Raw genomic sequence first — 20,341 nt, forward strand, 5'->3', positions numbered from 1 at the left:
GCCCGCGGTGCCGCTGTGCCTCTGGCCGTGTAAGTGGTCTGCGTACCAGCGGCGCGGGACAGATGCTCGAGCATCCAACGGGATGGCAGGACATCTTAAGCGGCACCTCGTCCGCCTAGAATGGGCTTCGTCCCGTTCACCTCACGCACCACATCCGCCAACAGCTGTGCCGTCCAGCATTTCCTAGAGCACTCTTGCTCGTCCAACGACGTATCTCACGTCAAGCCATTCGTTATTCTCTATACAGCCTAACAAAGTCTCTCTTTGGTTAATCATAATACAGCCATAATGGCACCTTCACTCTTTACCCTAGGCACGGCTGCCCTGGCCTTGGCTGGTGACGCTGTCGCCAAGCAGTTCGTCCTCGATGACACATACGACTCCACGAACTTCTTCGACAAGTTTGACTTTTTCGAGAGCAAGTACGGCACGGGAGATTATAATGACGTCGATCTCACCTCGGGCTACATCAACTATCGCACCCGTGTCGATGCCCAGAAGCTAGGCCTCATCAGCAATGCCGACGGCGAGGTCTACGTGGGTCCTGATGCCCACAACATCACCGAGTTCCCCGGTGTTGGCCGTTCAAGTGTGAGACTCGAGAGCAAGGCAATTTACAACAAGTCTCTCATGGTCGCCCGCTTTTCTCATCTTCCTAAACCTGTCTGCGGTGCCTGGCCTGCTTTGTAAGTTCTCCATCCAAGAGTGAACATCCACTTCTCCCTATACTAACATCATTGAAGCTGGTCCTACGGTTCTCCGTGGCCCAAGAAAGGCGAGCTTGACTTCTTTGAGGGCTGGAACAACGCGGTATGGATACAGCCTGCATGTTTGCACTCCAAAAGCTTTGCTAAACAACTACGATAGGCTGCCAACAAGCCTGCTGCCCACACCTACCTCACGTCCGAACAGGGCCAGTGTGTCATCAGTGAAATCGGGCAGACAGCCAAGGTTAACACAGCAAACTGTGATCAACTGGCTCCTGGACAATACACCAATGAGGGTTGTACTACTACAGCCACCTCTGCTGACCCTTGGGGCTCGTCCGATGGTGGTATCTGTAAGTGAAGCCAGCATATCAGTCTTGGGATGGTCTCAACTAATCCTTCGAAATAGATGCTGTTGAGTGGACAGACGACTACATCAAGTTCTTTGGTAAGGAGCCTCCAAACCCTACTTTTCAATGCGAATGTATATACAACAGGTAGCTAACATGGCACCTAGCCTGGACCCATTCCGCAGCTCCCAAGAACATTGGCTCCGACTCGCCTGATACCTCCTCTTGGGGAACTCCCTCCATGCTCATCGCCAATGATAAGTGCAACATCAACAGCCACTTTGCCGATCAGCGACTCGTTCTGAACATTGACTTCTGCGGTGTTCTCGCCGGCAATGAGTACATCTGGAAGGACCAGTGCGCCGCGTCCACTGGTCACTCTGTCTGCTCGTCCTATGTCGCGGCGAATCCCAGCGCCTATAAGGACACCTATTTCAAGATCAAGGACATTCGTGTGTTCAAGGAGGGCAGCAAAGCAGTAACGACTTCTGCGTCCTCTTCGTCTACCTCTACCTCTACCTCGACCTCCATCTCAACCTCTACCTCGACATCTGCCACAACGTCGTCTGCTTCGACATCATCTGCCTCCACATCATCCACCTCGACGTCTTCCGCCTCGACGTCTTCCGCTTCGACATCGTCTGCAGTCACGTCGACTACCATCTCCACATCGGCATCTGCTTCGGCGTCCGCCTCTGCTTCCGCCTCAACCTCAACGAGCGCTTCCATCTCTGCTTCTGCTAGCGGCTCGGTCACGGCAAAGGACACGTCTATCAGCGCCTCTGACTCCAAGACCGCCTCAGCTTCTGGCACTGCCTCTGGCACCGCATCTGCCTCCGGAACTGCCTCTGCCTCCGGAACTGCCTCTGCCTCCGGAACTGCCTCTGCCTCCGGAACTGCCTCTGGTTCAGCGTCTGGATCTGGGTCTAGGTCTGCCTCTGTCTCCGGCTCCAAGTCTGCCTCCGCCTCTATTACTCTCACTGGCCTAATTACCACAAGTGCCACTGGCACCAAGTCAGCTACCGCCAGCGCATCCGGTTCCACCTCCATCCAGTCCAACAGCAAGTCCGACGAGGATGTCTGTACCGAGAGCGACGCCACCAGCACCAAGACTGGCGTCACCAGCAAACAGACACAGGCGGCTGCGACGAAAACTCCTCCCGTCGAGCTCACGACCTCGACAGTCTACACCACTAAGGTGTCTACAATCACCGCGTGCCCGCCCACCGTCACCAACTGCCCAGCCCACATCGGCAAGGTCACGACGCAGACCATAGCTCTGTACACCACGGTCTGCCCCGTCTCATCTGTCCCTGCTCCCAAGCCCACCGAGCCGGTCAAGGGCAACGACAAGCCCAACGACAAGCCCAACGACAAGCCCAACGACAAGCCCAACGACAAGCCCAACGACAAGCCCAATGATAAGTCTAACGCTGGCCCTGGCACTGCCCCTGGCGTCTCGACCACCACCTTCACCACCGTCTATACCATTACTAAGTGCCCGCCCTCCGTCACAAACTGCCCCGTCGGTAGCGTCACCACCAAGATCGTCACAACATCGGTTCCCTCTGCCGGCACCTCCGTGCCCATCGTGACAAAGGTCGTCCCCACGGCCCCCTCGGGCCCTAACTCCGCCCCCGGCCTGACCAAGACCCTGTCCACGGTCTCCCCGTCTGGAGTCCCTCCCAAGCCCAGCGCCCCTGGTGGTAACAACTACGGCTCCGGCTCCGGTTCCGGCAACGGCACCATCCCCAAGCCTCCTACCGGCTTCAATGCCACCGTCCCGGTGACCAAGGCTACCACTCTCACTGCCTCCAAGCCCGCGGGGACGGCCCCCGGTGCATCAACAACTAGCTACTCTAGCGCCAGCTACCCGACCAAATCGGCTGTTGTTGTCAACGCGGCCGTTCAGGCAGGTGCCAGCTTCTTGCTGATGGCTATTGGTGCCCTCGCCGCCTTGGCTCTTTGAATGGCTACAACGCTTTAGTTCCTTTCGGCGATGTTGACGGTGTAGATGTTGAACAATGTTTAGTGTATACTGAGATGCTTGTAATTTGGTACAAAGAGATCGATCACAGTCATGGTCGTCCCTTTTGTTAATACTAGTACATGATCGGCACATCAACTTAGACTTAGAGACATGTTAAACTTAGCTAGCTGCCCGGCTGCTTTGCAACTCTTCAATAATAAAGGCATCGAGGAGCTTCATGATGTACACCGAGATTTCACCTACGAGAGGGTGGTCCCTAAAGAACTTAACGTCGGCACCTTATGTTTAGCATGTGAGAAAGTCCCATGATTGAGCTGAGTAATGACTATTGTCGTTGAGGAATTCCAATTTTTGTCTACTGGCTTTTTGACCTTCAAGGGCCTTTTTACTAATCTACATGAATGATGATGATGCGTGATACCCCCGTTCGCTTCCGTGAAACCCCCCCCAAACTGATTCCAGGGAACCGAGGAGTTCCCAAATAAGACAATTCCACGCACTACTTCACTGGGACCCGGCCTCTGTCCAACCGCCCACACATCTGAGGTAGTCTTTTTCTTCTTCATCGTTATCAAATGTCGTCCATTCTTGCCATCCCGCTCTCAATAGCAGCCTTCAAGCGGCGAGCTAGCTGTGACGTAGTCCCTAGTCACAGGGGCGGAAGGCCTAGTGCCATGGGCAGATGGACCCTATCTACCACCGCCCTTCTGCATCTTGGTGATTTCGGTCTGGTAACGGATCTTGAAGCCGTTGCACAGCGCTCTCATGTCAGGGTAAGCCTGCTTCAGTAACTCGAAGCCACCCGGAATAACGCGAACAGGCCACGAGTTGACACGAGATCCACGACTCGCCTTGAAGCAAAGCCAGAAGTAACCGGGATGCTTGGGGTCAATACAGAACGCATAAGCGGACCGGTTGGGATTGGCATCAATGTATGTGGTGAGCCATTTCTCTGTATTGCATGATCAGTTGTCGCTCATCTCAATAGTAAAGTACGGAGGCACCTACCAAGATCCGTCTTGGACCGCTTCTCGAACTTCTCATGCTGCATCATCTCATCCACTTTGCGAGACATAGCCTCGATGTGTTCGTGGATCAACTCATCCAGATCCTTGTAGGTGAACTTGCCACCAACCCTGAGAAGTTTGCCGACGGAAAACTCTGTCTCTTTTTGGAGCTCAAGCACGTCGACATGTTGGAAAACACCATCGGCGACCTTCCAGGTGATAGCCAGATGGTCGTTACCTTTTGAGGAAGGTCGAATGATGACCTCTCCGGCGGCTTGGGTACCAAGCCATTGCTCAGCTTCCAATCCGTTGAACGGCTTGAACAGCGGGTGCTTGATGACTCTCTGGGTGCGTCCAGTGGTCTTGTCCTTTTCGCGGAGTTCTTCTTTATCAGCTGCCTCCAGTCTCTCGTCCCACTGGCCATGGCCATGGTATAATTGACGCTTGTAAGGGCGTTTGACTTCGGCTTCTCTTGCAGAAAGCTTGGCCAAGAAGTCCTTGTAGTTTACCTCAAGAACCTTGGCTTGCACCGTCTGCCCGGTCGTGAGAAGACCTCTGACGCGAACACCATCAGGGCCGTCGTGCGACTCGATGCGGCCCTCTATGCCGCAGTCAAGCTTCACTATGGCGAAGTCATCTTTCACCACTCGGATGTTGACGGGGATGATCATGCCCTGAGCGAGTGTGTCCTTGGTCTCGCCAGTGAACATTGTGAAAATCTCGTTCGGACCGAGGCTTGAGAAGTTTCTGCGCAACTCCTCGTAGGGGGCTTGAAGTTCAGCCCGAATTGTCTCGAGCGTAGCGCGCTTCCGCTGGCTGTAGTTACGCTCAAGTTGCTCCGCATATTCCTCGAGGATAAGCTCATTAACCTTCTCTTGTTCGTCTTCCTTAAAGAGTTTTCGAACAATAGCGCCAGGTCCATTGTGATCCGTCTCCGCTTTGACGTCCTCTTCATCAAGTTCAAGGGCGTCAGCTGCCATCTTGCGACCCAGCTCGTAGTCCTCTGGGTGAACACGGGTGTTGTCAAGGGGGTCTGAGGCGGGGTTGGTCGCATCGTAGTCGATGAAGAGGAAACTGGCGCAGTTGTTCCAGACTCTTGGGCCCACAACTGGCAGCTTGCCACTGTCGGGATCGCCAACCAGCTCATCTCTGCTGCCGACAGCTCCTCCGTTCGCGTTGATGGCTTTGATGACGCTTGTGGCCTTTCGGGGGCCGAGACCGGCGACATAGGGCAGGAGGTTCGCTGTGTAAGAATCGCCCACAGCCTCGTTGATGTTGACACCACACAGATTAACCATGTCAACCATCGCGGACTCGAGGTGCTTGAGCAGCTTCTCTTGGGGCAGCAGGTTTTGACAAGGATGGAAAGCTAGCGATGCAATGTCTTTACCAAGAGCCGCATACTCCTTGAGTGGGTTTTGCATGTAGTGCGCCAAAGCGATGCAATATCTTGTGAGTGAACTGAGAGTAGGGTGCTCTGCGACTGCTCTAGGGCTGTCCTTGTAGAGACGAGCCACCTCGTCATTTACCACGATGACTTCGAGAGGCTCAGTGCGATACTCCCCAAGCTCAGGGTCATCGAACTCAGGCCCCATCAAGCCCTTCTCGCTGATTAGACTTTCCAGGTCTCTCACAAGCTTCTGCGTATCTGCAGACCATCCGCTGATACCGATGGCATCCGGGCGGCGCCTGTTGACGATCTCGACAAATTCTTCGCGAGCTCGCTCGTCACGAGCTAGATTGCCCAGCTTTCCCTGCTCAATGACCCGGCCATCTTCCTCAACAGAAGCCCAGAGTGTAGGGTCGCGAGCTGGATCGGCCATTCCGTTGGACAGAGTGATGATTCGGGGCAGTGTGCCAAGAATCATACCCTTGGGCTTGTATGGCGCTTGATCGAGCCTCTTTGAATATTCTTCGCGGCAGGCTTTGAGAACTTCTTCTTGGCATGCAGTCCGGAGAGACTCCTTGACGCCCTTGGCAATGATCTTAGAAAGCCGTGGAACAATGAGATCAAGTACCTTCTGACGTTCATCGTTCCATCGATCCGCGAGTTCACTGTAGTTGTCTGAAATGAACTCTTGGCGCAACGAGCGCTTAAAGCCCTCGTCGTTCTCCAATGTCAGCTTAACCTCGATGAGACCCTCTTCCTCGGCCTTCATCATCTTGAGGTACAGATCTGGCTGGCGAGCAACGTCGGCGATTGTCTGGTTGATGAGATACTTGACCTCGTAGAATGGATGTGACTCGTCAATCTTCTTCAAACCCTTCTCTGTCCGGCGACAGCTGATTTCGCCCATCTGATAGAAGTTGACTCTGAAGTGCTTCCGCATACGAGGGTTGACAAACAGCTCCTCTGCGTACATCTGGCGAGCAGCGTACATCACAGTATCACCGGTTTGGAATTCTTCATCCGTGAGGGAGTCGGCGAGGTCGTCAGGAAGCTGGCTGTCGTCGTCGGCCCAAACCTTGTTGCCCTCGCGAAGAGTATTTTGTGCGAACCGATCCGGTGTGATACCGTAGGCACGGACAAAACCGATAGCCTTGCTCCTCCTGACTCTGTCGACAAGATTTGATTTGGAGCCTGGGCGCTTCATCTGATTGCCATTGCCGTTCATGAAAGACAAATCCTTGAGCTCGTTGGTGTACTGGAAGTGGAGGTAGTCCTGCAAATCTTGCAGTTCTTCCATGGTCGCAGCTTGGGGAATCATATCTTCGAGTACATCGTCCTTGATGCTAGCAGCAGATTTGAGGTTCTCGAGCGTCTTTTCCAGAGCGTTCCGCTTTTCGATCAGTGAGCGGAACTTGATATCAAGCTCCAAAATTCGCCATAAGTCGTCCTGAGTAAGAAGCTTGTCTGCGCTGACAATCCATTCAGGGGCGTCAGGGTCGTCACGATGGTCGGGATTTTTGGTCTTCTTGGCATGGATCAGGTAATCCTTGCGATGCTGAAAGACGTAGGGGACCTCAACGTCGTCAACGACAAAGAACTCGAGGACCTTGCCAATCGCCTTGGTGAAGGGTCCGTGTAGTTCGGACTGGAGCAGCTTTTTGGGCCACATCAAACCCGCAATCCACCGGGCCTCTTCCTTGAACTGCTCAGCGCTAATTTGCAAGTGCTTGAACGGTTTTCGATCCAGCTGGAATCTTTCAGGCTCGTCTGTGAATCGGATCTGGTTGTCCTCATCGGTCAAGAGCTTCTCCTTCAACTGTGAAGGCTCAAACACGTCCTTGAGCTCAATGACCTGCTCTTCGCGTTCGCGGTCTTCTTGCTCTTCTTCCATTTGGAGGGCCCACTCGTAATCCTCGCCATTACCGAAGATAGCCTCCATGTCCTCCAAGGCGTCTTTATCGAGGCCGGAAGTGTCGACGACGCCTCCAACTCCTCTGTCGCGGGGCCGAGCGACTTCGGCATCTTCCTGCTGACGCGCTCGTTCGTCCTCATCCTCCGGATAATCTTCCTCAATGAAGTCTTCGAACTCGTCGGCCTGGGGGCGGTAGTTCGATCGGCCGTAGGGTTTTTGATCGTTGGCTTCCTCGTCGTCATCGGAGAACATGTCCTCTAAGCCGCGTCGCTCGGGGCCACGGTCGTCCTCGTCCCGATGTCCTCGTTTGAGGCGCTTGAATTTAGGCTACAGACACGTTAGTACATCCAGTAGCGATAGTCCATGGGGACATCGTACCTGTGTTGGTGCTCTGCGCTCGATTTGTTCCCCGATAAGTTCCAGGTCATCCTCGTCCAGCCGCTCTTCTTCTTCTCTGTCGCGATGCTCCCGCTTCCGCTTTCGCTCGTGAGCATCTTCGTCCTCACCTACTTCCTCTTCCTCATCTTCGTCGACAATAAATCCCTCGCGAATCTGAGTGGGAGAAAAAAATTAGTCAGTCGTCAACGTGATTTGAATATCCATCGCCTACTTTGCGCGCTTCCTCCTCATCTTCATCGTCCTCTTCCTCTTCGGAGGAGTCCTCGGGGGCCGCATTTCTTCTGCGCGCAGATCTAGGGTCGGCATCCTCATCCAGAGACTCATCATCCTCATCATCGAGCTCGGCCTCGCCGTCGACGAAATCCCGCATTGAGGCGCTCATCTTGAAGTTGCCTAGAATCAAAGTCGCAGCGCGTGGTGAAAGTGACGCCTTCGTCGGTGGATGATACCTGGTAGGCGCGTTGCGATCGTTGAGAGAGCTCGACTAGACTTAGAATTTGATTAGAAAAGAAAGTATCGTGCCCGGACTAATGAATCGATGTCGAGATGGGTTCGCTCAAATTCGGAGGAAAGAACGTGGGCAAGAATTGAAGGAAGGCGTCCTTGACCAGGCAATTTTCAGTTGCCTCTCCAGCACGCCTGCACTTGGAATAATTGAAAGCTTGGACCTCCCTCCAATGGCTCTCCCAGCGCGCCTCGTTCGCTGACCCGACCTTCAGCCTCGGACCCGGAAGGTCCACTGTGGCTAGTGATAGTTATTCCGGCTTCTGGACAGAGCCGCTTATCTTATCGGTTTATCCGCAATATAGGTATCCTTGTACCTTAGGTACTCTGTACTCCGTAAGGTAAGGAAGGTATGCCACCTGCGATACCACGTGCAAAGTGATTCTGCGTCCCCTGCTCGCGATGTGAATCCCAGATTTCCGAAGACTAGCTACCCTAGGCTGATTTAACCACAGCCCGCTATTCTAAGTCGCCGTTCATGACTCTATGCACCCGACACGGTCTCGTTGAGAAGAGTCACTGCATCAACTCAAGCATCCTTTAGAGAATCATGAAGCTTCAGTGACTATTTCTTGGGATAGCCGCCAGCTCAAGTAGCTCAGCTGAATAATGGGAGGCTTCTTGCAATGATCGATACTAGGGGTAGACAGCAACCTGTGTTAGTCTGTAAGCGTTTGGCTTAAACGGCTTGAATTGGCTTGCCTGCGAACAGCGTAGTCCTACTCTTTTCAGCTGTTCCTTCACGAATGCAACAAACTCCAGTCACTTGCTAGTTGTGCGGAGGCAGAAGGGATGCAAAGAATCTGTCAACCCTAGGCGATATTACTTCTATGATACTATTCCGAAATCACAACTGGCATAAGCAGCATAAACAGGAAATCGCGAAGGAGGATCCTATCAAGAGTTTTCATCTTCGTCTGTCAACATGACACAGACGTTGGCGCCGCAGGGAAGCGCATTTTGCAGCCAGCGACAAATTAGCAAGCCATGAACCCATCATGCAGCACATCATGGCACAATCCCGCGCTTGGGCAGCCATCTGGAGCCTGTCGGGAAGCAGAACTGACCAGACACTCAGACATTCGAGGCTTGTTGGTAGGTGTGGGAGGGGCGATGTGGGCGGGCGGCAAGACACTGAGACACCAGGCCATTTTGCGACTCAAGGCCCTGGTACAGAACAAAGTGGGATTTCTTCAATGCCTCACCACCGTTGGCTCGAGTTGCCTCCATCACACCCAGCGTGGCAGCCCACCGGCTTATATGAAGTGCCCAGACGACTCCTAGCCCCTGTCATGGACTTGAGTGACGGGTTGAAAGGGTGACGGAGACAGCGATGCAATTGGACTTGACGGCTTCTTAAATGGTGAATGGATGAATTGTGGGCCATCATGGAAGGAGGGTACAGATAGTCGTAGGAGCGGATGGGAGTAGATAAATTTAGAGGCAGTTAGATGTCTTTGATTGGCGTGTAGATCTGCATTCCCGTACTGCTTATTTTTTAATGCGTTGCCTCTGCCATGTTATGGCAATGGTTGGGACCGATGGTGTCAAATGCAGGCGGATACAGCGGCAGGCCAGAGAGTAAGGTACCAGTAGCCCTCTCCAAGTCATAGTCGAAATTGTCTTTTCGCCTTGTTCGCTAACGACCTGCTAATGTTGATGGGAAGCTGAAGCGTAGACTCTAGAGGAAAGGATAGCCGTTGGTCCCCGGCTCGTATACACACTTACTTGTAGAGTAAGGTACCCCATAGGAAGAGTGAGGTGGATCGAGGCGGGCTCTGGGCTTTTGAGTCTGTGCTGTCGAGGAAGAATCACGGATCCAATATCTTACGTTGAGTTGAGGTAAAATAGGAGGTCCTTCCCTGGACGGACCAGTCCAGAGACCCGTCAGTCGCCAACCCAGAGTTGTCGATGGCTCCACGGAACTGCAAGGTCCCCTGGAGGATTCTCACGTTCTGCTGCTACTGTAGCTCTAAAACGTGCGTCAAGTCATCTCTATCCCGTACTCCGGAGCTGGGTCTCGACGTCTCTAAAACACTGGCCCGGGCTAGTGCTGGGCTGTGGCCCGTTTGGGTCCTCTTGTTGTTCTCCGTTGCTGATCCCAGCCACTCTGCATCTGACCTTAGCTACCTAAGGCACGTTGGGAACTCTGGGTACTTGGCTTTACTAGTGTAGTTATTGGTAAGGAGAGGTATCCGTAGCCTTATTCGGATACAGTACCGCAGACGTTGGTGGGGCGCTTCCATTTGTATCGTATCCGCCATTGTCGCAGAGAAAGAAACAGCGAACTGCAACACTAAAAAACCACGAAGCCGACGAACCAAGAAGCCAAAGAGACGTCCAGTCTCAACTCGTCGAGGTAGAAACGATGTAGCGTAGCGTCGGCTGGCCAGCAAGGAAATCAGTGGAAACGACATAAGTGACCAAACCTGCCCTGACGGACCGAGACCAAGGTGGGAAAGGCCTGGAAGACTTCACGGACGAGTAACCGTCGCTCTCGCTACTAGAGCGCGGATTAGAACCTGGAGGGGATGCCGCCCCCGGTTGGTCCCAGGTTCAGGTCTTAAACAGATACAGCCGCGCTGTGTGATCCGAAACCATTTCTGAGCCCTCATTTGTTGACTCGGGGTGTGCTGGAGACCTGCGTCTCGACACTAGACTGGACGGGACCGGACTGGACCGTGATTCTTGTGGGCTGTTCCTGCCACCTCGTCCTCCTTCCACGGGTAAGTGGAGGTAAGGTACCTCACTTCAGACACCTGGGCACCATCACCTTAGGTACCTTTCCCCCTCCACTGGGTGTACCACTGCGCTCCAGTGGGGGGTCTCCCACTCCATCACACCCGGGCACCTCAGGTCTGTTCTACTTTGGATGTTTGTGTGGCAGAACGAGCCTTTGTTTGATCTGACACCACTTATTACTCTTCACCTCTCAGGTCGACTACTGCACCTGCGTCTTGATCTCCAAGCGGTCGAAACTGGTCCATCGTTCTATTGCTTTACTTTCTCTTTCATTCATTCATCCATCCATCCCCTCCCCGTCATCCTCTTCTTAACCATCCTGACCCGCGACCCACGTTCCGCCCGTTTACCTATCGAGAGCAACCTCGTTTACTTCTACGAGGCCCTCTCATTTACTCCTATCCAGCGACACGGAGCACGTTGCCTATTTCTTGCTCGTCTACCCCTCCCCCCTCGCCATTTCTCGGAGTCGCCTCCCTACCTTACCTTCCAACCCCACCTTGGCCGAAACGGGGACGCCATCGAGAACAATCACACCAATAAATTTCGAGTCGTTTACGCCCCTCTTCCTCCTTCTCCTTTCTTACACGCAGTCGTCGACCTCAGATATCGTCCATCGCTTCTTCCGCCAAAGCGATATCAAACTCAACCTCGGCGCGCCGAGCATTAACGAACCTTCGCAGCTCGCCTTTCCCCCCTCCTGTTTCCCGACGCAACCCCGATTGCTCGATTCCTTTACAGTGACAAGCCAGTCTTTGGTATTTGATTACACGAGACCGTTGGTTCCAGTCATCTGTCCTCGGCACAAGCGATTCGACCCAGTCCAACTCGTGTGCGAACGCTACCCAACACGCGAATCACAATTCCTGACGATCCGAGACGGCAAAGCATAGCTTAAATCGCAGCGCAGGAGACCACACACACACTGGAGGGTGTGGCTATTTACTACAGCGTGAACAGGGCATGACATATACCTGTTCGTTGTTGTAACTGCTGGCGTTATCCATCTTCACTTTCGGTTTTCCGATTACGAGTCTGTGACGGAGACCTGTTAGCCCAAAATGGCTGACCCTTTCGCGCCTCGCTCTATGAAGCGCAAGAACGTCAAAGGCCTAGCCTTGACACCTGCTGCACCCAAGCCTCCACCGACCGCCGAGACCAGCAGTCACCGCGATAAGGACGGCGGTGACCAGTCGGCACAGCTGGAGATTGGCATCGAGTACAAGCTGGATCTGCGACCAGAGGACCTAGAAATTCTGAAGGAGCTCGGTTCAGGAAACGGAGGCACTGTCAGCAAAGTCAAACATGTTCTTACCGGAACTGTCATGGCACGAAAGGTTGGTCATTGTTGATGCCCTGCTCGGAAGGTCAAGTACTCACCAACACAGGTCATCCACGTGGAGGCGAAGAAAGAGATGCGCAAGCGCATCGTGCGCGAACTTCAGATTATGCACGGCTGCTCATCCGAGTATATCGTCAACTTCTACGGAGCCTTCCTGAACGACCACAACGACGTCATTATGTGTATGGAGTACATGGACGTTGGGTAAGCGAGTGTCTGATATACTTTAGCAACCTTGGCTAACGTGTCTCTCAGTGCTTTGGATCGGGTATCCAAGGTCTTTGGGCCTGTTCGAGTAGATGTTCTCGGAAAGATTGCCGTGGCTACCTTGGGAGGCTTGACCTACCTCTACTCGAAGCATCACATCATGCACAGAGACATTAAGCCATCCAATATTCTGGTGAACTCTAGGGGAAGCATCAAGCTTTGCGATTTTGGCGTGTCTGGAGAGCTCATTAACTCTGTTGCTGATACGTTTGTGGGAACTTCAACGTACATGGCACCCGAGCGAATCCAGGGCGAGAAGTACACAGTCAAGTCAGATGTGTGGAGTTTTGGTCTGACCATCATGGAAATGGCCATTGGAAAGTTCCCCTTCAACGCAAGCGAGCAACTTTCGGACGGCGAGTGCGCACCCGCCGGCATTCTGGACCTTTTGCAGCAAATTGTCCACGAGCCTGCGCCCAGGCTACCCAAGAGCGATGCCTTCCCTTCGATTTTGGAAGACATGATTCAAAAGTGCCTGTCCAAGGTTCCTGACGAGCGGCCTACTCCTCAGGAGCTCTTTGTAAGCATATCCCCCAAATATGAATCAACCTTGCCGCTAACATTTTTCCCACCAGGACCGTGATCCGTTTGTCCAAGCTGCCAAGAGAACACCAGTAGACCTGAGAGAGTGGGCGGTTGGTATGATGGAGAGGGACAATCGCAAGTCTCACTTGGCGCCCCAGCTTTCTCCAGCAACACGCGATCTGCTCAACTCCAATGATTCCCCAACATATCACGGGGGTTCTGGAAACGATCGATCCCTGGATACGCCTACTTCAGGAGAAATTCCTATTGCCGGCGCTGGCATTATCTCTCCGAGAGAGCCCGCCAGTCACTCGAACCGCTCTCCCACTAGAAATGGGCTCAACACAATGAGCAGTAGACAGCCGGGTGGCCATCCTGGGATGGGACAGAGGATTGTTACCACCAACTCGATCCCCAAGGTTGGCGAGTATCCGAATAGTGCTGGTCCGGTGAGCGCCAATGCCGCGTCATTTAGCCTGCCTGTTCGCCCGGCCCCTGGCGGACCTCTACCTCCGGCCCCTCCTCGAAAGGGCACACCTGATGATCCGAGAAGAGAGAACCGGAGACAAGCTACCTTTGGCATGCCTCCGGCGCCCAGAAGCTACGCAAGCGACGTGTACAACGGCACCTCCAACTAGTCGCAGGGGGGCTTCGACTATACACATAGCATTGGGCCTCAACCCCACCAAGCTCACCAACTGCATAACAGAGCATCAAATCGCGCCATTTCGCCACAACAGCCACATCCATCTTTCAGCCAAGGACCAAGAACTTGCCATATTTCTACCCAGATGGCTTTCCAACCAGCATCGACGAACGGGTTCAACGGGCAATCGCATCAGCTCCGCTTTACTCGTCTCAGAAGATGGATATGCCCGATAACAGAAGCCGCAGGACGCGTCGTGATGACAATGTCGCCGGCTTAGAAGACCCCTTCATCTAGACGCGTAGAAAAGCTGGGGTGAAGCCTCGTGCACCAAGTCCCAGCGGCGGAATGTGTCGACTCGATCGTAGGGAAGCTTCTTACCCTCTTTTCATCAGCATCACTCGGCGCATGTATGGACAACGTTCTCCTGCAGACTTCGGGAACTTTGGGACTTCACGCACCCTGGGAAGGCATATCGGTTAAGTCTTTAGAAAGCTTGTGGAGAGTATTCATCATCGATCGTGATCAAGACAGGAGGGATATGTCGACACAAAAAGCCTTTCATGTAGCAAACTTGGAGGATGGGTTCAATGGTGGCTGATATGCAAATGAGACAGAGACGAACGATTGAGCAGTTCGTCCTGCTTGTCTAGACCATGGTGTCTTATACTCTCTTGAACTTTTTCTAAATAGATATGAAAGTGACAGCAGACAAGTTGCCGTCTAGTCCCTACTCCTGCGTCTCTTTTATGTCGATGAAACTGGCTCCCTGCTGCTAAAACCATCCTCAAGGATAGGAATCAGCTCGTCTAATCGGCGAATCACCAAGTCAGTGTGCTCGTGGTCGACCAAATGTACATTGACATCGTTGGCAAGGAGCACTGTCGCCGCGCCAGCTCTTCGCCCAGCTGTCATGTCATCGATCGAGTCCCCAACCATGATCAACTCACTACCATCACCGACGGTTGTCTCCTTTGCATCAGTCGAGGTGCTTGCTTCTTTGACAAGACCCCAGTTTCGCGCAATATGCAGAATCCCTGCGGGATCTGGCTTAGGCGGACGAAAGTCGCGGGTCACGATAGGCTCGAAAAGTGACCCCTCGAGGAACTTCCCGAGAAGGTGTGCCACAGGCGCGTCGAAGTTGCGGGTGCAGATGCCCTTGCGGACGCCGTGGCTGTCGAGGTAGGACATGAGCTCCACGAGCCCCGGCTGGGCCACCTGAGATGCCATGGCCGTACGCTCAATGTGGCGAATGGACTCCATTGCTGTCTCTTGTTCCTCCTTTGTGGGGAGGGAGTAGACATGGTCGAGGATGTCTACTTTCTTTGTGATGCCGAGGGCTTGACGCATCTCGCCGAACATGTACGTTTGAGGTTCACTTGATGCTAGTCAGCAAATTTCGTAAGAAAATATATGCGGCTTGTAAGAGTATCTAATAAGTTTGTGAAGATGTGAAATGTGTGGCAATTCATGGACTCTTGTCTGAAAAACCACCCGCTCAGGATGAAGTGATTCTGCTTTGCCGGAGGTGCCAAAGTTGGGATTCGAATAAGATACAGAATGAGAAAGTATGATGGCTACAAGCAATGAGACACCTGATCACGTACCATAACGTTCCATCAACATCGAACACAATGCCTTTGAGTCGAGGTGCAGTTGAGTTTGCTGCAGCGCCTGGCTTCAATGGGGCGAATTGCCGGGGAGCGTGTGTAACCATTCTCGAGACGAATTTCTTCATGGGAGAAGATTTGGTGTTGATGAAAGCTTAAGACCAACTGCAAAAGACGACGCTCAGGATTTCCCGACTTTGAGATAGAGTTTGCGGTGGTTGCGATACCTTCTATAGAGGAGCACGAGGAGCTGTTCCGATGAGTCGTTTAACCCTCAACTAAGACGGAAGAGTACGTACACACCCGCACCGGATCGATGACCGCGAGTCGGGAATGCGTCCTGCGGGCTTAGCTAGTGTAAGATAGGTAGGCGGCGATTGCGCAAAGCCCCACACTGGGCTGGATGGGCATTCGGGGAGTGGGAACACAGTGCCGGCTGACTGACTGAAATGTTGCACAATTCCGGACCCCAGCCGGCCAGATGACATGGGTCTAGGGATGCGAATGGTCGGCGCGAATCTTCGAGGCAAGAGAGGTCTGCTGTGCTGCTGCTGGTGGGAGGAGCTTTCCATGTGGCGACGCCCAACCTGCAGCAATTTAGACCAGTGCCAGTGTGTCGCGGATGCTCGGTCGTTGGGAATTTTGTTTAGACGCCTTTGCAGTTGGCAGTAGGTCTGTCTATGTCTGACAGCTATAACCTACCTTTTTTTCCCTTACGTACAACAAAACATCCAGAGGGCACCACAAGTTCATCCCTATTGCTGCAACCTAGAAAACGAACCTCTATTAGACAAGCTTCTGCGAGCTCCCTTGCTGAGCGCAACCAGACCGACTGCTCCAACACGGCTGACATTTGGGTGATGCGCAACACCCAACCGTGATGAGCTCGTCGAACAGCAACCAATGGCCACCTAGGCGGCCCTCGAAACGGAGCGTGAGTTGAATCGGCTATCGTCCTTTTTCGGTGAAGCTTGTTGGCTGGTGTTGCGCAAATCGTGGCTGACCGCACGGTGTGATTCTAGAAGCTCCGAAATGGCACCTTCATCGTCCCAGGCACCGGCGAACGCAGCCGCCGCCAATTCTCTCTCCGCGGATCGAGCATCGAGATTCCTCAGCCCGAAGTGAACGGATACCGATCCCTCTTGGCCGCCGAGTCGACGGGCGAGTCTCTCAATGTGGTCAAGCATAATATCAAGACCAGTGCCCTGCACCTCTGGGACTGGCTCATGTCTCCGGCGGGCAAGGGCGTGCTGAAGTGTACCTTGGCATACCTGTTGGCCAGTATGGCGACGTTCCTCTCGCCCATCTCGGCTTTCTTGGGGAAGCCTGATGGGAAGCACGTCGTCGCGACTTTGACGGTCTATTTCCACGCCAGTCGCACGTGGGGTTCCATGGTCGAGGCCGTCGCCATCGCCACCATAGCCGTCCTGTATGCCGAAATCATATCCTGCCTCGCCATGGCCTTTTCCGTTGTGGTAGGAGGCCAGCTCGGCCTCATCCCGCTGTCTCACGTTCTCATCTTGACGTTCTGCATCGGCGGCGGCATGGGATTCATCGGGTGGGTGAAGCAAAGGCTGAACAACCCCTTGGTCAATGTGGGATGTACCCTTTCTTCGATTGCCATCATCGCTGTGGTCACTAGAGAGGAAGCAATCCACGAAGGGCACTTTTCCGAAGCTAAGATTGTACAAGTACTTAAGATGTTGGCTATAGGCATTACAATCACGGCAACGGTCAACTTCTTTGTCTGGAGAGTGTCGGCACGGGCCCTTTTGCGTTCCTCGATGAACTCGGCCGCGGTATCACTCGCGGACATGCTCTCGATGATTACTCGTGGCTTCCTGAATGGTTCTGAGAACGAGATCATGTCGGGAGACTTTGGCCAGGTTGCGAGACTGTACAAAACGACGTACGGGAAAATGACGAAGAATCTTAGGGAGTCAAAATTGGAACACTGGGTTCTTGGACGGGAGAAAATCTATAACCTGGAAAAGAATCTCGTCAAGTCGTTGGAATCACTCTCGCAAGCCATAGGAGGTTTGAGGAGCGCGGCGAACACGCAGTTTGCCTTGCTCAAGGAGATGCCGCAGGATCCCATGGGTGGACAGCTTTCTCCCGGAAGCACGGTGTTCTCACCAACGCTGTCTCGCGCCATGTCCCAATACCTCAAGGGTGCTCGGGATCGGTTCGCGACACTGGCATCAATCGAGGAAGATGACGAGTACGACGATGATCTGGATAGCCACCCAAGCCCTGAGGCAACCCCAGACGGCCCTCCGGCGCCACTGCCTACTTTCCGCTCACCGTCAGAGATCTTTGAGCTCTTCATAGCGCTGCTGGGCCCCTCGATGAAGTCTTTGGCATACACTCTTTCGGAGATCCTGAGAGAGCAAGCTTTTGCAAAGGGAGCAGACTCCAAGATTACAGTCAACCCTCATTTTAAGCATAGTTTAAAGGACGCCATGGCGCTGTACAGCAACGCAAGAACTCACGCCCTGCAAGAGCTCTACACTAGTATCGAGCTGGGCCGAGCGAGGTCAGAAAAGATTCAAGCAGACATCGAGGAAGTCGCGGCCGCCTGCGGACATTTCAGTTTCAGTTTGCAGCACGTAGCAGAGGATATTGATGCATACTTGACAGCCTTGGAAGAACTCAAGTATAATCGTGAGATGGGCTCCCGCAGCTGGAACTGGCTGAAGGTTTGGAAGTACTTTTCCTCGCCCGCTCAACCCAAGGAATCCGATCCTAGCAGCATGGATACTGAGCGTTTGCTGCATCAACCTATGGAGCCTCCGGAACAGCCTGTTCGTGCCATCAGGAAATCGGCTCTTCCCAGGGGTATTCCCGACACGATGATCAAGCGCAGAGATACTTTTAGCTGGGATGCCGCTCCCAACGCGAGCATGATTATGAGATTTTTCTCGCAGCAGCTTCTCAAGGGTCTGAGGGTTTTGGCTCGCGATGACAGTAAGTGACTGGTACTCAAAGAGTGCTTAGGCACAGCTAATGATTTGGGCAGTCCGATTTGGTGTCAAAGTCGGCTTTGGAGCGATGCTTTGGGCAGCATGTGCCTTCATTCCGGCAACAAGACCGACGTATCAGCACTGGCGAGGCGAGTGGGGCTTGCTATCTTTCATGATTGTCGCGTCTATGACTGTCGGAGCAGCCAACACCACGGGCACTGCAAGGTTTATTGGCACCATTGCCGGAGCTACCTTTTCCTTGACGGCGTGGGCCATCAGCCAAGGAAACGGGGTCGTCCTCGCGTTCCTGGGCTGGATGGTCAGCTTCTTCAGTTTCTACATGATGCTCGTCAAGAACAATGCCCCCTTCGGTAGGATTACGCTTCTCGCCTGGAACGTCACTGTTCTCTACGCCTATTCGTTGTCACAAAAGGTGGATGATGACGATGACGATGAGGGAGGTTCCAACCCTTTGATGTTTGAAATTGTCTACCACAGATTTGTTGCGGTGTCTTTGGGTATTCTATGGGGTATCTTTGTTTGCCGGGCAATCTGGCCCATCTCGGGCAGGAAGAAGTTCAAGGAAGGTCTTTCAGTACTCTATCTCCAGCTTGGCCTCATCTGGAAGAGAGGACCGTTGGCTATTCTACTCCGAAGCGACAACACGAGGTCGTACATGAAAGCCGGAGAAGAGCAAGCACTGCAACGCTATGGTAAGAGACTTACTCCCTAAACTCCAGCATAACGCATACCGCTGACACAGAAAATAGCCTTCAAGCTTGAAGCCTTGCGTAATTCCGCAAAGAGCGAGTTCGAACTTCGTGGCCCTTTTCCTGATGCCGCCTACGGCCGCATCATGCAGTCTACCAGCAAGATTCTCGACGGATTCCACGCCATGCGGCTCGTGACCTCCAGACGGGGGCAGTTGTCCGCAGGCGAACGAGCTCTGCTCGAGTACACGGCACCAGAGCGCGCGCAACTTTGCGACCGCATCTGCCACGTGTTTCAGGTGCTCGCAAGCTCCATGATGCTAGAGTACCCGCTCACCGACGCGATCCCGTCAGTGGTGGGCAACAAGGACCGACTGCTGGGCAAGATTTATCAGTTCCGCAAGGAGCACCAGCCTCCTTCTCCCATAGTTGGGAATGACTTCGGGGAGCAGCGACAGGAGGAGGGTGGCAACGGAAACGGCAATGTCGGCAGCAACAATAGCAGTAGCAACAACAACAACCAAATTACCAAGAATGGTGTGGTGTTGGAAGAGAAGGACTTTGCTCTGTTGTACGCATACACCTTGGTCACGGCCCAGGTCGCGCAGGAGCTCGAGTACGTGCAGAGGAAGATTGAGAACCTCTTTGGCGTGCTCAACACGGAAGCGCTCTTGCTGCAGTAAAAAAAGTTCCCCAATATACATAGAAGAAGAAAAGGATGTTACTGGGTAGAGAGGTGGCGGTGGCATGCTCGCAGTAGAGATTGAGACAGTGAATATGAACCAAACAAAAAGGGGTGACTGGACGGACTGACTGACTGATTGACTTGACGAAACAGGCATGGCGTTTGGTTCCAACACTATATACATATATTACTAGGGATACCTTCCAAGGGGCTTTTGGGCTCAAGAGCGACGAGAGCATGGGTTACAAGGCATACACACATACAAGTAGTCGTAGTAGTAGTCATTGAACACTTTTAAACCCACTCTCAGCTGTCTCTCAATTGAAAATCGCCATCATGCTTCTTCGACCGGCTAGTCGATTCTGATATCATGTGATTTAGTTGTATTGTAGTATTGGAGTCATTGCTATTCTAGCTGTACAATAACAAGAAAAGTGTAGATTTGCGAGCTATCCCAGCTCGCTAGGCATGGCATCAATCATGTCCTTGACGGCAACGCACGACGCTTTTCCCGTCTTTTCTACCTGACAACCCAATCTGATGAGCCTCTTTTCCGTCGCCGACTTTCACTACATATCGAGCCTTCATAGAT

General features: G+C 53.2%; 6 protein-coding genes across 6 annotated transcripts; 4 read left to right on the forward strand and 2 right to left on the reverse strand.

Annotated features, from left to right (window-relative positions):
• Nucleotides 1-288: 288 nt before the first annotated feature.
• CTAM01_00856 (beta-1,3-endoglucanase) lies at nt 289-3,026 on the forward strand (the record flags this gene model as incomplete). Its single annotated transcript, XM_060516902.1, has 5 exons — nt 289-686; nt 744-810; nt 868-1,060; nt 1,117-1,155; nt 1,225-3,026. The coding sequence occupies 5 exons, from the start codon at nt 289-291 to the stop codon at nt 3,024-3,026; spliced, it is 2,499 nt and encodes an 832-aa protein (XP_060388364.1).
• Nucleotides 3,027-3,736: 710 nt separating this feature from the next.
• On the reverse strand, nt 3,737-8,137 carry CTAM01_00857 (SH2 domain-containing protein; the record flags this gene model as incomplete). Its single annotated transcript, XM_060516903.1, has 4 exons — nt 3,737-3,999; nt 4,056-7,683; nt 7,735-7,908; nt 7,967-8,137. The coding sequence occupies 4 exons, from the start codon at nt 8,135-8,137 to the stop codon at nt 3,737-3,739; spliced, it is 4,236 nt and encodes a 1,411-aa protein (XP_060388365.1).
• A 1,109-nt stretch (nt 8,138-9,246) lies between these two features.
• Nucleotides 9,247-10,434, forward strand: CTAM01_00858 (uncharacterized protein; the record flags this gene model as incomplete). The annotated part of the gene is made up of 2 exons (XM_060516904.1): nt 9,247-9,441; nt 10,111-10,434. The coding sequence occupies 2 exons, from the start codon at nt 9,247-9,249 to the stop codon at nt 10,432-10,434; spliced, it is 519 nt and encodes a 172-aa protein (XP_060388366.1).
• Nucleotides 10,435-12,062: 1,628 nt separating this feature from the next.
• CTAM01_00859 (uncharacterized protein) lies at nt 12,063-13,773 on the forward strand (the record flags this gene model as incomplete). Its single annotated transcript, XM_060516905.1, has 4 exons — nt 12,063-12,338; nt 12,390-12,547; nt 12,599-13,130; nt 13,186-13,773. 4 exons carry the CDS (start codon nt 12,063-12,065, stop codon nt 13,771-13,773), a joined length of 1,554 nt encoding a protein of 517 aa, XP_060388367.1.
• Nucleotides 13,774-14,528: 755 nt separating this feature from the next.
• Nucleotides 14,529-15,143, reverse strand: CTAM01_00860 (haloacid dehalogenase-like hydrolase; the record flags this gene model as incomplete). Its single annotated transcript, XM_060516906.1, has 1 exon — nt 14,529-15,143. One exon carries the CDS (start codon nt 15,141-15,143, stop codon nt 14,529-14,531), a length of 615 nt encoding a protein of 204 aa, XP_060388368.1.
• A 1,128-nt stretch (nt 15,144-16,271) lies between these two features.
• On the forward strand, nt 16,272-19,747 carry CTAM01_00861 (ribosomal protein L19; the record flags this gene model as incomplete). The annotated part of the gene is made up of 4 exons (XM_060516907.1): nt 16,272-16,325; nt 16,414-18,358; nt 18,411-19,067; nt 19,125-19,747. 4 exons carry the CDS (start codon nt 16,272-16,274, stop codon nt 19,745-19,747), a joined length of 3,279 nt encoding a protein of 1,092 aa, XP_060388369.1.
• Between the last annotated feature and the right edge of the window lie 594 nt (nt 19,748-20,341).

This window comes from Colletotrichum tamarilloi, assembly GCF_030869305.1.
Source record: "Colletotrichum tamarilloi strain Tom-12 chromosome Unknown Scaffold_2.1, whole genome shotgun sequence".
NCBI lineage: Eukaryota > Fungi > Ascomycota > Sordariomycetes > Glomerellales > Glomerellaceae > Colletotrichum > Colletotrichum tamarilloi.